Source organism: Alligator sinensis, unplaced genomic scaffold (assembly GCF_000455745.1).
Source record: "Alligator sinensis unplaced genomic scaffold, ASM45574v1 scaffold349_1, whole genome shotgun sequence".
Lineage (NCBI taxonomy): Eukaryota > Metazoa > Chordata > Crocodylia > Alligatoridae > Alligator > Alligator sinensis.
In genome coordinates, this window is record NW_005841856.1 from 4,605,250 (window position 1) to 4,622,254 (window position 17,005).

General features: G+C 39.7%; 1 protein-coding gene across 1 annotated transcript in view; it reads right to left on the reverse strand.

The window, feature by feature from the left end:
- The window catches only part of ADAMTS18 (ADAM metallopeptidase with thrombospondin type 1 motif 18), a gene marked incomplete at its 5' end in the record, with an annotated part of 106,720 nt that overhangs the window by 20,933 nt on the left and 68,782 nt on the right, over positions 1-17,005 (reverse strand). The window contains 3 exons of the mRNA XM_025214445.1: positions 13,309-13,553; positions 14,993-15,116; positions 15,249-15,379. Of these exons, the coding sequence (XP_025070230.1) occupies positions 13,309-13,553; positions 14,993-15,116; positions 15,249-15,379 (500 nt within the window). The remainder of the gene's footprint in view (positions 1-13,308; positions 13,554-14,992; positions 15,117-15,248; positions 15,380-17,005) is intronic.

The window sequence follows — 17,005 nt, forward strand, 5'->3', positions numbered from 1 at the left end:
AGCAGGGGTCCAACGTTTCCCCTGCTTTTCCTCCGGCTCCCCACATATCTGAAAAAGGACTTTTTATTGTCCTTGATGCTCAAAGCTAGTTGGAGCTCAGTTGCAGCCTTGGCTTTCCTGGTCTGCTCCCTACAGGACCGGACCAGTGCAGAATAATCCTCCTTGGAGGTGACTCCCATCCTCCATCCTTGGTAGGCCTTTCTTTTTAGCCTCAGGAGTTCTGCTAGGTCCCTGGAGAGCCAGGGGGGCTGCTGTGCCCTCTTGCTGCCTTTCCTCCGAGATGGAATAGACTTAGTTTGTGCATTGAGGATCGCTCCCTTGAGGAGCAACCACTCCTCCTGAACTCCCCTCTCCCTGTGGTCACGGTCCCTTAGGGCCTCACTGACAAGCCTCCTGAGATGGAAGTCAAACCTGTAGCAATGTTGGTTACTTCATCAATATTATCCTTCATCATTTACTTTCAAACCTAAAGACCTGCCATAGGCTGTATCTTGACTCCTTGGGCACCAGTGCTTGAAGTGAATAATGTAATGCTTCACACTGGGTGAGGAGGCAATATTGTATTTTTACATTATCAGGGTGCTCCGTGTTGCTGACTGACTTGCCAGCTTTTTGGTGGATGGTGAAGGTGATCAGCTCGTGGTTGCTGTCACCCAGCTTCCCATCAATCACTAGGTCGCCGACTAGGTCATCCCCAGTAGTTAGCACCAGGTCGAGCAGCGATGCCTCGGTATAGGCTCAGAAACCTAACTGTAGCAATGTAGCTGCTGGATGGAGATTTAGGGCTTTAATTTTGGGTAAAATTCTCTGTCTTGCACTGTGCAGAAGGCCAAACTAGATAATCCTGTGTGACAATGAAATCTATGAATTCATTTGTTGGCACCAGCAAGGCATTTAAGCATTTCAGTAAATGAGATTTGAAATGGCTTATTAACTCAGGATCTGTTTAATTTAGGAACAAGGGGTGATTTGATAACAGTCTTCAAATACCTGAAGGGCAATTACAGAGGGGATGGAAATGGGCTTTTCTCTGTGGCCACAGGGGAGAGGACTAGGAACAGTGGCCTCAAGATGCAGTAGAGGAAATTGAGGTTGGAGATTAGGAGGAACTTTCTGCATATACGGGTGGGCAGGCATTGGAACAGGCTACCTAAAGTAACTGTGGACTCTCTCTATCCTTGGAAGTTATCAAGAACAGATTAGACAGACACTTAGCTGGGATGGCACAGTCAGAGATGATCCTGGTTATATCATGCCTGGAGTGGTGGGATGGACTAGATGACCTTGTGAGGTCCTCTCTAGCCTTACTTTCTTATGATCCTAAAGGAAAGGCATGGCTGCAGGCTTGGAATAGAGGTGGTTGAACACGATTTTTTCAGTTCCTTAGCCTTGACATACAAGATAGACATTTTGCTGGTAAATGGATAATCCTGCACACTTATTGTAACACTGCCATTACCTCTACAAAACCAAATGTTGGTGAGAAGTCCATGGAGAAGAAACTCAGTTGGCATAATAGTCGGAATAGTTGAAGTAGCTGGGATGATGACAATTTATGCCAGTTGAAGTTCTGCTCATGAATTGTGTCTATGGGAAAGTATATAACTCTCCCTTGTGCATACTGCATCTTCCTTCCCATTTGTGTCTGTGCATGGTCAGACTAGCATCAGAAATATATTTTTTTACTATGATAACTAAGTAGCAACTTAACTGAGTGGGTCTGGATCTTGGAGGTGCTCCTCAATGTGCAGTTCACTGCATTTAACATATTTCCAGTGAATTGTATTTCACCCTCAATTTGCAAAACTTTCTGAAGTTTACTGAGCTTATTCCAATAAAATATGGAATAAAATAAATACAAGGTGAATAAAAGCCTGACACATATTTGAACTTGAATTTGTATTTAAACAGAAACGCCTATTTTATATCATTTGTTTTCAATAGGGCTTTTTGACAGCTAAGCTATGCTTATATATATTCATGTTCCATAGAAACAGCGTCACCCTTATATTGGTTTTAAAATTATAGAGTTCTATTAAGTTTTATTTCCTCAGCAATATGGATCTGACCACTACAAAGATACAGAGCAGGTGCAGTTAACCTCATTTCCTAACCACAATTTTTGATAAGTGTTAACATTTAAAAACAATTCCAGTTTGTGTTAATGATTACCTTAAGGGATACTAATAAAATATGGCAGGCAGTCAGTATCAATTAATGTCATATGATGTCTAACCTAAGTGCACAAGCACATCCATGTAGGTAGACATGGTCTCTAAACAGATGGGTTTCAAAAACCAGCAGCAAACTTAAATTTGTCTTTTATGCTCATGAAATGTTATAAAATGTTTAAATGCACTCAAGGGGTTTCAAGTATTCTGAATATGTACATAAAGGAGAAAAGAAATGACCCATGATAGCGAAAATTCAGAAGAAATTCACATGAACTGCAGTGTAATAATATTGAACACATGAAGGATTTGGACAACGTAATATTTATTTTTCAGAAGAAAGAAAAAAGGAAGCTGTGTTTTCCATTCCTAGTAGCCAGATATTTTATTTCAGCCAGTGACTCTTGATATTGCTCTAGACTGAGAACATAGGAGTTCAGATCATTTACAGGCAAAATATATTCATTCAGCAATACAGTATACTCTCTGTTTCACTGCAAAATTCAGTTGGAGACTCCTAATAGTCAAAATGCCCCAAATGATATTAATCTATGTTAAACTAAAATCAAAATTAACCTTCCACTGACATGTCGACATAATAGACCTTCCACTGACACATGCAGAGACTGACTCATAACAGTAGTAAGATAGCTTATAGTTGTACATACACAAAGTCTTAATTATCTACTCTTGTGCTTCAATGAATAATTTTGACTAGGGCTGTGCAAAAGTTCATCAGGTGTTTCATTTCGATGCTGTTATTACTGGTTTCGAGCTCAAAACAGCGAAATCAAAATGAAACAAAAGGCTTTGAAGCAGCCTCAAAATGAAATGAGGGCAGTCGAAATGTTTTGTCAGTTTTGAAACATTACGAGTTTTGAAGCTGGGCTTGCCTCCAGGGAAACAGAAAATAAGAAGAGGGAGCGGGAAGAGCAGGGAAGGACTGCTCTCATATTGACTGTGTAGCTGGCCAGTGACTGTGATCTTTCCCTGAGGTCCCTTCCAATCCCAATGCTCTGGGGGAGGGATGGAAAAACAGCTGTGCCGTAATACACACACATAGTCACGTGTCACAAGTTTTGCTTGTCATCAGCTTGAGGTGCAGTTTCCCAGAAACCCCTGTACCTATCTCCTTGAAACTTGGCAGGCTTTGTGGCCTCAGCAGGAGCTACCATCCCTGCAGTTTCCATCCCCCTGCACCTTCACACTTACAAGTGACATGGGTTTTGCTTTCAAGAATTTGAGGTGAAGTTTCCCAGAACCCCCTGCACCTATTTCCTGGCAGTCTTCATGCCCTCTGATGGGGATACCATCCCTGCTGTTTTTATTTAAATCTGCCAAGAAATGACAAAGTTATAGGCAGTTTTGTGCTTCTCCATTATAGCCTACGGGCGAAATGTCAAAACAGCATTGAAACAGTGAAAGAGTTTCGACGAAACAAAACGGAACGGCACTTCAAAACTAAATGAAACACTGTCCTGCCAAAACATAAAAATGGAAGTCAAAATGAAATGGTGCCATTTCGCACAGCGCTAATTTTGACATAAGCATTGTTATGATTTATAGTACACACAAGAAGATGGCATCAAGATTCATCTTCTATTAGTATTGGATACATTAAAAAAATGTTGAAAAATTCTGCAGGTTGTGAAGTCAAGCCCTCAAAAGTTAGCAAACACTAGAATTATGCATATCGGGGCAGCCTTAAATCAGTTCCATTGTACATGTTTATTATGATATAATGTTTAATTAAATGATCAGACTGTTCATATTATTTCTTTCCATCAGACTGTTCCTCCCTTTAGTGCAGGAGTGGGCAAAATGCAGCCCAGGAGTCAGACGCGGCCTGCCAGGCCATTCTATCCAGCCTGTGGGGCCCCTAAACAATTTAGAAAATTAATATTTATCTGCCCCTGGCTGCCTGTAATGCCGCCCTCGATGGCTTGCCAAAACTCAGTAAGTGCCCTCCGCCTGAAATAATTGCCCACCCCTGCTTAGTGCTCACTTAATGAGGAACTATTCAATATTTTGTTTCCTCCTCATTATCTGGTGTGAGGCCTCATGCCTACTTTACTTGCTTACTCTCACTCTTCCTCTTTGGGTGGTATTATTAGTTTCCTCAGGGGCTTTTTACTATGGCACTCATTACTATCAAATCTGGCATAGGTGACCAGCCAGGTTGGTACCTTTAGATCCACTGCCCAGACCTCAGCCACTTGAACTAATGAAGTAAATAGTGGAAATAGTAAGTTGTCATCCATTGTGAGGTCTAACATTAGAGGAAGGATTTAGATACCAAGCTATTTGGGTTCCATCTCAGATGTTGAACAAACTGAAAAGTATTTGTTGAGATTCAGAATCAGTTTAACAATATTGTGTTGGTACCTATGTGCCCCAGGCATGGACTTCAAACCTCATTCTGCTGGGCACTTTACAAACAGAGCTACAAGACGGCCTCAATTTTGGTGGATGACAGGTCAAGATGACAATTTATCTCAGAGAAGCCCCTAGACTAATGTTATGAAGTAATACAAGGACCTACCTGCTAAGAATTACAGCCGTACTACTCTTTACTTTAGGGGCTATTAAAGTATAGGCAGGGATTGAAGCAAATGTAGTCTAAAACTGGAGAAGTAGAATTCAGATCAAAGAGGAGGAAGAATGAGAAGATAAAAGGGACATGACAACCAATCCCTTTCACTTCACTGAAGCACAGGGAGATTGCCACACTGACAGCGTTGAGAAGAAAGAGAGTATACGATCTCTCACAAGTTAGAACAAGGCAGGCCAGTGTCTGTCACTTAACAGTCATGTAAGAGGCTGTCAAAACCACACTAAGTGCATCTGGGCCAAATCCGGCTCATCTCTGTAAAGGGAAGATTGGTCCATACATTTTAAATATCTGAGCTGGGATACACAGATGCTCCCTGGATATGAAAATAAATTACTATGGTTATTGAAAGGACACAAGTTAATTTCCCAATCATCTGCAGTCAGCTACTCTGACTGGTAAATTATAGAGATGGAAACCAAGGCAAGAGCTCCTCTGCAAACATTTGCTCACAAGAGGGAATGTGTAAACTTGGACCTTGGATCTAGGCGTAGTGAGCCAAACACCTTCTCCTTTCCACCCTTGTTCAGCTAAGTAGCACAGCTTTATATGACTACCTTTGACCCAGCACTTTACAGTTCAAAATTCTAGAAATAGCATCTATATTGTGGCATTCATCTGAAACGACAGCACACTGTTCCTTTAAATTCAGTCAAGAATGCCAACTATTGAAAAACTGCAATTTGTTAATTTAGCAAGCATATATGAATAGTTCTTCCATCATATTTTCAAGCATTCATTTTGAAGCCCTTCTCTAACAACCCAATAACTAAAGTCTGTATATAGTGCCAAGTTATCAGACCTACAAATTTGGAAAGACCTCCAATGCTCCAGTCTACTTATCTGGATGTATTCCAAAGTCTTTTCAGCCAATTGGCATTTGCTCCCAAATTTACAGCTGGCAAACAACTGCTTTAAACATTTCCAGGTCCTCAACAGAACTGTTTAATGTCTACCTTTAACACACCAACCACCTGACTTCAGACACAACACTCAGCAGCTCTGACCGCAGGGCGTAGAGTTATAAAATTTACAGCTTCTTGAGTTTGAAAACCACAGACTTGATGGCTAGAATTTGCCAGATCTATTCTGACGAAAGAGAGCTGTGGCTTTTGCTTAGGGCATAAAATGTTAAAACAATGGATAAATTGAAGTCTCTTGAGTAAATAACCCTTTTCTTTTGCTGCTAATTTTGATTTCAAAGCTAAAACAATACATTTTCTGAGCCACCTGTACATCTGCTCCACTGTTTAAGGTCCTTTTCCTTGCCTATCCCAGGTTTCCCATACCACACCTACATTTGCAGGTCAAACCTTTTAGGTGGCTATCAGTGCATCCTTTGGCTGAGCGACCGATTTGTATTTTTAAATCATGTTTTTGTGTAACAAGAATACATTAGTCACTGACAATACAGTGCCATAAATTACATTGGCTGAGACAAGATAAAAAGCCCACAATATCCTGCATGATGTAGAAGCGAACACATAAGCAGTGGATGTAATCTGTCAGGAAAAGGACAGATACAGCTTTTGTGTAAGGCAAGGAGACAAAAATGAGAAAAGAATTGGAAATTGATTATAAAACAAAAAACAAAGTTATCATCATCCAGTAAGATTTTTCGTGTGCTCGTAGTACATGTGTGTCATTTACAGAGATAGGTTTGTACCCAGATCCTGAATACTAGCACCTCCATTAAGAAGTTTGCTGCTGGGTCCAAAATTTGAGGATCACTATCCATCAGTGGCACTAATATTATTTCTTTGCTGTACAATATACCCAAAATTTTACTTCCTACTAACTGTCAATATTCTAAGTCAGATTCGGATTTCACCGGCCTTTGCATACATCTAAAATAATTCATCTGACTTCTCTGGACTGCTTCTCTTTTCAGTTGTGTAAAAGAGGTCAGTATATGATGCACTATGTGCTTCAGTAAACATCTATTAGGAAGCTAGTGATGCTATACTGAAGGGATCTATCTAGTAACCTGGCCCTGACAGCTTCTAACACCAGATGCTTCAAAGGAAAAAGAAAATCCTTATAATGGATAATGAAAATATGGGAGGATTCTCCCATCAGCTTCTTGTTAGCTTAATCCACAAACCAAAAGGATTCTTATCCCTTAAGTATTTCTAGAAGGCATCTTAAGTAGTTCTTGCTAAAAGCTTATGAAAAATTAGGACTCTTGAAGTAAGCCTACTAATGGCATTAAAAAAAAACAAAGCAGCATAGCTTTGGAAGGTCCTGTATGATTTCACTCTTCCTTTCAGCGGTTCCAGATTTATCTGGTAGTGTTATTGTAGTTCCTTTGTCTTTTCAACTATTCACATGCTAAATACACAATCTTACAAGATGCCATCCAGCAAATCGCTTTTCACTTAAAAGGACCCATTTATTCCCTGTACTGAATCTACATCTGTATCTTATCAGCATATCTTTGCTCTCTCCCCCTCACCCTCTCTTCAGGGGAAATCAGTATGAATTTATCATTGAACAGCTAATAATAAATGTAATGCCTTATAACTGCAAATTGGCTCTCTCCCAGTGGTAGATCATCAGTAAAGTCATTCCACCTGGCTTCCTTTTTCCCTATTGACAAAGAGGAAGTGATTTACTGCTTCTAATTAGACATGTTTTCCCACTTTGAAGCCCCAGTCTCCTTCTTTTCCAGTACATGTTCCCCTCTTTTTAAAAGCATCCCTTCCATCTGTTCCTTATTGCTGTCAAGATAAACCATCTCCTTTCGGTGAGGTTTCCTAAATTCTCCTATTCAACATGTTGTCATTTTGGCCAAAGGTTTTAATCTTTCCCATTCCCATTTAATCAATTAATTGATTCTATGTCATATCACCTGCAAAAAAAAGTCACTGTGCTTTCTCAAATGGTGGAATATTTCATTAATTAAAACAAAAGCTAGCACTTGATATTGAATCCCAATCAATTTAACAATCCAGCGCTGAGCTAATTTTTTCTCACTCATATCCGTGAGAGATTTCCAACTAATTGAGCATGACTACACGTTCATTAATGCACCACAGTTACTGCGCATTTAGTTTAGTACTTCCTTAGTGAAATACTAACTGAAAGGGCTGTGCGAAGCTTCAGGTGGTGATTCGATTCGGAGGAGATTTGCCCTGATTCAGTGGACAAATCTCCAAATCTGAATCAAATCAGGGGGCCAATGAAAAGGTTCAAATCAATTCAAAGCCTCCAAATCTTCAGAAAAGATTCGGAGAGCTTCGATGATTCAGACAGTCCCTGGTGGCTGCAACAGGGAGCTGGAGCTGGATTTGGAGCCGGTAAGTAGGGGGTGGGGAAGGGGGGCTGGAGGAGGGGGACCATGGAGGGACCCCTGACAGTCCCCATCCCCTATCCCCACTGCCCCACGCTGCATGGGGGGCTCTGCCATGAGCCCCCCACCCTGCCCCTCACTCTTCCAGTCTCCACATGGCTGCCCCGCCCACCCCAGCTCCGTCCCTTTAAGAAGAAAAAAAACGGAGAAAAACCCCGGGACTCATCAGCTCCTGCAGCAGCCTCGGGGCTTTGGAGGGCTCATGCAGAGCCTCCCACGTGGTGCAGGACAGTGGGGATCACCCCCCCTGCCCAGCAGCACCCAGTGAGCTAGGGCTTTTATTTTTTCAAAGTGCCAGAAGCTGGGGCAGCCATTACCGGGGCTTGGAGAGCAGATGGGGGATGGGCCCAGCCTGCATGATTTGGAGATTCGGCCGAATTGATTCAGGGCAGTGATTTGAATCTCCGACTCAGTATGGCTGAATCGACTGAATTCGAATACGAAGCGAACACTAGCCACTTTGCACAGGCCTACTAACTGAATATCCAGTAACTACATTCACTGCACAGCAGCACTGGTGTATCGTTTTTTCATGATGGGCACTGCACAGTAGCTTAATAACGCTGTGCAGTAGTTTATTAGCACGTTTTTTGACCGGCACACTACTGTGCAGTGTTATTAGGCTACCATGTAGTAAGCATCTCATGTAGACATGCCCACTGGTTGGTTAGAACATAAGAACATTTTTTTTTGTTTTATTGTATTCTATAATTTTAGTCAATTTGGGTGGAATGGCAGATCGTTTGGGGCTACTAGAAGTCCTAACAACTTTCAGAAGATCCTTTAGAAACCTGTAGTTGTTTCTGGTGGCCAAAGTGTCTCTTCATTGTTGCTAATCCACTATGGAAAAACATCTTTTTGTACTTACTTCTTGCCAATGTTAGGCCTGATTTCCAAGACTAGGTAAATGCCATGTTGAACCCGTATTATTATCATTTCTTAGATAAATCTTGTTCTAAATAAGCAGAAGAAACCACTGACAACTTCCTTAAATTTAAACCGGATGACCTTAAATTACCTATGCCTGAATCTCAGACAAATGTAAGAGGACTGAGCATTCAACTGCATTAAAAAAGTAATTCCAGTATGTCTCCACTTAAGATGACACATTGTATTACAAAAACCAGATGTTAAAAAGCCTACTATTAATTCCTGACCCCAGATTATCATTTAACTATCACATTTCTACCACTTTAAGTCTTGTCTATTTTTTTTTTCATCTAGTCTGAAACTGGCTGTTTTGGGAGTTGCATTCTGAATCCACAAAAATACGTGCTTTTGTCATCTAAGTTTTCATTGGCTTCTGTAAACCCACAATCAGCAAACTATAAATAATGTGAACTGTAACTACAGAGCTCTGCAATGCTTCCAAGAAGCACTGACATCTGGGATAACTGTTGTGCTTTAATGCCTGTAAGTGATTTCTCTCATTGTACTGTATAGTAAAAAAAAAAGAAAAACCCTCCAGTGAATTTTGCTTTCAAGCTTTACACTTTCAAGAGATGCTCTAATGAAATCCCACTGCTTCTGCACATTTCATTTCACATTCTTCTCTCAATTTTATTCTCTTCCACTGAAAATAGTTGGCCACTGATGTTTGTATTTTTCTCACCGCAACCCAGCTAAATTATAGATTCTCTCTCTTTTGTCTTACTCGGTATGACTGGCTCCCATAATTATATATACTGGTTGTAATATTCCAATGTAAATATGAAAATCCCTACATCATGCTTTTCTTTTCTTTCACCAATCTTTCAATAGCATTTTAATGATACTGTAAAATTGATTAAAAGATACATGCTCAGTTGAACCCTTTGAATAATCAGGGACTCTACTGCATGTATGATGCATTTAATAGAAGCTTAAGATAAGGTTGCCTCTTGTCCGATGTGCCCAAGGAGGCAGTAAAGATCCTGTGTATTACCGTGCATGTCATGGGTCACAATGACCCATCCTATCAGGAGGTGGGTAGAGTGGGACAATGAACAAATGGAGCCATTAACTACTATGGCCCCCCAATGAATGTTGTGCTCAGTATGGCTGATCGGGATAAACAAAGAACTACTGGAATTTGCCTTGCTTTGGGAGTAAGAGTTGAAGAGAGGAAGAAACCATAGGCTTAACTGTGTGAGGATGTGATACCCATTCCTTGGCTTATTATAATTCCACAATCTGTCCTTTAGTGCTTTTGAATACCTTGATATTCCCTAGGAGGAAAAGGCATACAATATATTAAAACAAAATTCTGGGGGCCATTAAAAATCTGTAAAAGAAGAATTTTAATAACGATGTATCCTAATTAAATCTCCTACCATCTCTTAAAACATGGTTCCAATTATCTTTTGGAGGATACCTGCATGCAAAGATTAAATAAACTCATTCTGTTCAGAGGATCATTCTGGAAGATGCAGCAGGTACACTAACAAAACCTGACAGACCTTCCCTCCTCCTTGTGTCCATGCTAGTATTTAGCACGTACATACATACATCAATAATGCGCCCCCATGCAGGAGTTTAGTTACCCTTTTGCACCCTCCATGGAAATCTGTTCTAGCGAATGACAACTAAATACTGGCTGAACCTTGGGAGAAAATTGGTGTGCAATAAAATATTGCTTTTTTGAGGAAGACTTAAGTGTTGACAATATACAAGTTGACAACTGTAGGAAGACCTCATCCTGTACAGTCTTACATCATGGGAATATAGAGTTGCTGGCATGGCAAAAGGGTAAGCAGGACTTGGCTCCCAAATGTGTTTTTGAGATACCTCTTATAATTAGCTATCTTAGCTATCTGTAGCTGAAACAGGATTTGCTTCATCCTTTTTACTGAAAACAGTAAGTTGCCATATTATATTTTAGAAGCATGCATGGTTTCTGATCACAAGCTCTGTGCTCATGTTTAATTTTGATCACCTTTTTAATGGCTTACAGAAATGGTTCTCAACCTTTTTTTAGACTCAAGGTTCCCCTTGTTAGACTCAAGGCACCCCTTGGGAAATGCCACCTCTTAGTCTTTACTCGTCTTTGACTACAGAAACATAATAGAGCAATTCTTCTGTTGCAAAAACTCAGAAAGACCACAGCAAGTCAGAATGTTTTTTGCATTATGAATCTCTGTTTGAAATCTCTAGGTTTAACTTGTGAATCATGCACACCTACAGTGCTAATATTGTGATGTACCCCGCATCACCCTTGAAAGGATCTCAAGATACTCCAGGGTCCTTCAACACCCTGGTTGAAAACTACTGGCTTAAGAATCAGTGACAGAGCCAAAATAGCATACCCTTTTTGGAGAGAAAACATTTCACATTTCTAAAGGAGACAGGCTGTTGAAACTGTGGAGGATAAAAAATGATATTAGCTACAATTCAAAGATTATATAATTTGGGAAAACGCAGCATATTCTCTAACTTATTTCTCATTTAAAAGCCCTAGTTGCCAATGATAGTGGTGTAGGTATTTCAATAAAAATACATGGGAAGTTTAAATAAGCCCTCATAGGAGCAATAGCCTCAAGTTAAATGTGAAATCTTTGTGGGGCTCTTTAGCATTATTTGATAGAAGTGAAAATAGAAGTGTTGTTTGGCATTAAAACAAGACAGTGTTTTTAATCTATATATTTCAAGACTTTTACATGCTCAGCAATGAAGTAAGTCATCTTGTATGTCAATTCATAATTCATGCTTTAGTTTTGAGGCCTATAACAATATAGCTCAAATTACATTGCATTATGACAAATTAGATTTATAAGTGCACTTGCAGCTTTTCTATAAGGCTATTTTAGAAATGGGTTCAGTCTGGGAATCATATCTGTAATTTGTTACTTTTACACTACGCTATTCCTGTAAGCATTAACTCATGTGGAGAATGAAAGTGTTTGACCCGACAAAACAGGAGCTTAGTAAAAGCATATAAAATCAGGATAAAATGATCAATGAAAAAAATGCCTTTGGTCCCCAAGTCAGCATTTCATCCGTAAACAAAGCACTTAAGAATATGTTTAAGCCCTATTGGCTTCAATAAAACTTACAGACACATTTAAAATTTCTAAAAAGTGCTTAACTGCTTTGCTGACTTGGATCCTTTAGAAATGAATCCTTTCTCCGTTTCTTGGATGGTGCCAGTTTTCAATTTGTGAGAATTGGCTGCCTCCAAGATAGGGTACAACACTCAATGTTGCCTTCCATATGTACACTGCAGGCAAAGCAACACATTTGGTAGTAATCTCAATTAAGCACTACTAGAAAGTGTGGGAAAGAGCTGAATTCTACAGGGGAAGGACTGCTGCTTCACTCTGAAAGTTAAGGATTCGTCAAAACACGCCAGACAAGCTTAGAAGATCCAGGGATTTGCCAAAGATTTCCAGCAAAGCAGGTAAAATAATGTAGCTAGCAGTAACTAGGGCCTCTGTAATTATCATCAACTAGCAACTGGCCTTCAGGTGTTCTGAGGCACATTAAAGGAAAGTCTGGTAAAAGCAACCTGAAGAGGAAAGGGATTTATTTTACCCGGAACAAAAGTGCATATACTTGGCTCCAATTCTATAACCAAACCAAAGACAATATACACACCAAATTTCTTTCCAGTTACATTCAGTTCTATCCCAGGACACCTGATGAACAGAACAGGTGACAGATATTTGACTCCAAAATATGTTTTCTTTCACCTTTTTTCTTTATAGCATTAGCTATAACACAGCATCAATAAAAATTGTGTATGGATCAACATGTGGTAGAGATATGCACACTTAGACAACGGATTGCCTAATCTGCATGCACAAATGCCGCACATGCACAGTTTCAGAGGCAATATTTGAACATGTGTTTAACCATGATGATTCATTTTGATATATGTATCACTGAATTTTATTGTATAGTATTTGTATGATGATCTTATCTCCATTACCATGGTGTGCCAGCTGAAAAATAATGTTGCGTGGGGCACTCTAGACTTTTTTTTTCTTTTCATAAACCTCGTGGCAATTTGCTAAGACCCAGACCTTGATAAACTGGTGAAAGGCCTTTCAAGCTAGCATGACTACTCAATTAAGTCTGAATAGTACCATGACTCATGCTATTCTTTAATCTGTCTGAGAGCTACCGCGCTGAACTAAAGCTGTCGTTGCTAATTCTGTAATAGACATCAATGATAGAATAAACAGAAGAAAGCTTACTTCAAAGACTAGCGTCTCATTAGTCGGCCCTGCCGCATATAGACTCTCTGGATGGTTAAAAGAGCGTTGATAATCAAAAGTTGTCCCAGCAAAAGAAAACTTTCCTGGCCAATCAATTGTCCAGTCCCCTGTGAGATAATACTTCTTATTTAGGTTGCGCACTGCAAGGTAGCTGGTGGAGATTTGCATTTCCTGGATTTCGATACTACGTGCTCCGGCTGGAACAGTGACTACTGGATAATAGTCTAAAATTGAAAGAATAAAGTAATATTTTTGTAGCGGTCATTAAAAAAGGACCTTAATCTAACTAAACCTGGAATCTCAAAGGCATTACATAGAAAGCAGACTTGATCCACCAAAGTGGTTGCTCCAGTTTTAAGGTGGCAGACTTTAAAGGATCTACACCTGCTTATGACTGGAGCACCCCAAGGATCAATCAGTTCTTGGATTTGGTTTTTCTTTTTGACTTCAGACTGATAAAGGACACGGTCTTTCATGTTAATACATATCAGAACAGCACTGGTTGTATCTGAATTGTTTTCCCATGCTTTTTTTGTATTTCCTACACAAGTGGTAAAAGGTGGTGTTTAAAGCACAACACCAGCATGCTTTGGGCTTGAAGTAAACTCAGGCACAAAGAGCTTGTGCTGAAGTCTTAAATGCTACTAGATCTCTCCTGGTGAAGAGATTTGCCTTTTCATCTAATATTTTCCCAACATTAGCATTTAAATTCGATATGTCTACAGCAGAGCTACTCGTATGTCCTATAGACTTAGGATTTGAGAGGCCTCAAAATACTTAAGTGTTTATCCTCACAATACCTCGGTGTGATAAGAAAATGCCATTATCTCCATTTTACAGCTGGACAGGATGAGGCTCAGAGGGTATTCATCTGAAAGGGCACATTCATTAATACACCATAGTTACTGAGCATTACATTTAGTATTTGAGTAACCAAGTACTAAATCAATGCTCAGTAACTCGTGCTACTGCACAGTAGCACCAGTGCATGGGTTTTTAGTGATGCTAACTGTGCAGTAGCCTAATATTACTGCTCAGTAGTGTATTAGCACAGTTTTTGCCTGGCACGCTACTGCACAGTATTAGGCTACTGCACAGTTAGCGTCTTGTGTAGATATGCCCAGAATAAATGGTTGGCTTGAGGATCACACATAGTCTATGGCAGAGGAGGGAAGTGAAGCTGTGTCTCCTAAACCCCAGATCTACGTCCTAATCCCTGGGCCATTCCTGCAAGTTCTAAAGGAGCTATCTCACTAAACGCACAAAAAATCCTGCATGCTCGTCATTAGCCTGTGATCATTTTTCACAATCCACTAAAGCTGGTTAGAGAGATACTTTTTCTCACCTGTGCCATCAAAGTCTTTCACAGTTGTTTTTATTTAAAAATAAAACAAGCAAAAATTATTCAAAAGGAAAAACAGGTGAGGAAAGTCTATAAGAAATGACAGGCATTCTTGCAACTTAGCTAACTAAGACTGATGTTCACAGTTTTTACTGTTACCAAGAAACAGGAGAAATATGAACTCTCCTCTCACTCTCTTGGTGAGTTTCAGTTCACATCTGGACCCTGAGCCACTGCCCTAATGAGCAAATAGTTGTGCACATTGAACAGGGATAAAGCAGAGCAATGAGTTGATGATCATGTGGAAACAGCTTTCCTTACCATTAGCTTTGTGCTGGATCAAGTATTGGCCTTTAAAAAACTTGCACGTTGAATTATCTCCTTTGCAAACTCCACAAGCATCCAATACAGCTTTTGATCCAAGTCCATGATCACACCCAACTTGCTGTAACCAAAAGGCAGAAGTAAAGGGCTCAGGAATTTAAAGTAACAGCTGCATTTTGAATTAAGGACCCAGTCATTCACTTAAAAAAAAAAAAAAGAAATTAGGATCAAAGGAAATTGAATTTTGTCTTACTTCACAAACTCCATCAATGCAAACGTCATATGCATTTGGGAAACATGGGGTTCCATCCTTCACTTTGCTGGACATTGCAAAGAAAAAATCAAAGTCTTCAGCTGTGCAGTACAGCTTACATCTATCTTCCTCTGAAAATATACAAAGATATTAGCAGATACATAGCAGGGTGCAGAGTACTGATGTTATTCCATTCTACATCAGCAGTGACAATAAAAACCACTATAACTGAGTGATTTATCATGTATTTGAAATACCGAAGGAGTAGAAATGCAGCCAAATACAGTAGCTCATACACTGCCATTTTTAACTCTCACATGAATTTGAAATTCACACAAGTATAATTAAAATCCAACAGCAGCCTAAAAACAGACATATACCATTAGTTCTTCTGCTGATGTGGCCCCACATTTCAGCACCTCTTGATTACAGTTTCAAGTTTCATTTTTTATTAAGGAAGATAAATTTGGGATTTGTAATATTGTCACTGATTTTTTTTTTTTTATTAAAAAATGAAAATATGTAAGATAGCACAAATGATCATCTTAAGAGGAAGCTAGGACTAAAGCCAGCTTTCCCATTAAAATATTTTTTTCCTAAAGAGATTTGCATAGGTATCTGTCAATCAACATTCTTTCTATACCTGCACATTATATATCATATTATAACGTAAGGGGGACTTTACATGGGAGATTTCAGAGCTCTTATTATTGTATTTTAATTATTCAAAAAACAGGAGACTGAAGTTAGACTCCTAAATCTATATTTAGGCTTTTAAACAAGTATAGAATCATAAAAAATAGGGTTGGAAGGGACCTCAAGAGATCATCTAGTTCAACCCCCTGATCAAACCAGGACCACCCCCAACTAGATCATCCCAAAAAACAACAAGGCTTTCTCTAGCTGGGTCTTGAAAACCTCCAAGGATGGAGACTCCACAACCTCTCTGGGTAACTTGTGGTAACTGCTTTACTACCCTCCTAGTGAGAGAGTTTCTCCCAATATCTACCCTAATCTTCCCTTCATAGATTTCATAGACATTAGGGCTGGAAGGGACCTGGTGAGATCATCTGGTCCAGCCCCCTGCCCAAGGGTAGAAAGTCAGCTAGGGTCAGAGGACCCTAGCAAGATAATTGTCCAAGCGCATCTTGAATGTGTCCAGAGTAGGTGCTTGCACCACTTCTGGGGGAGTCTATTCCAGACTCTGCACACTTGGACAGTAAAGAATAGGTCTGTGCGAAAAGGGAACTATTCGATTTGACGTGAGTGGAGTGGCTGGATGCTAGCATCCAATTTTGGGGACTTTGTTTCCCAGCCCTACTGATGCATAGTGTACCCATGTAGCTGGATGCCTCCCTGCAGGGGCAGACTCTGTTACACATGCAAATTAAAGCTAAATAGCAACGAGCTATAAAGTTATTGTACATTTTTAGCAACAACTTTTTAACTTTATAAGAACCATCACTTTCAGATGCTCATGAAGATGCAACTGGCATTGTCACCTGATATGAGAACTACTCCAATTAGATATTTTTTCTTTAGTTTTACACACAGGTCTTACCCACAACGACTATTTCAGAACATGGGTTTATAAGTATTAATCCAAGTATTTCTAATATTCTATAGAAACAAAGAAAGCTTAAATCTGTGCATTCCTAACAAATTAGGACTCTCCACTAAAGGATATTTCAACCAGACACAAATACTGTCATTTTTAATATATTTTAAATACCTGGAATCATATATTTACACACACA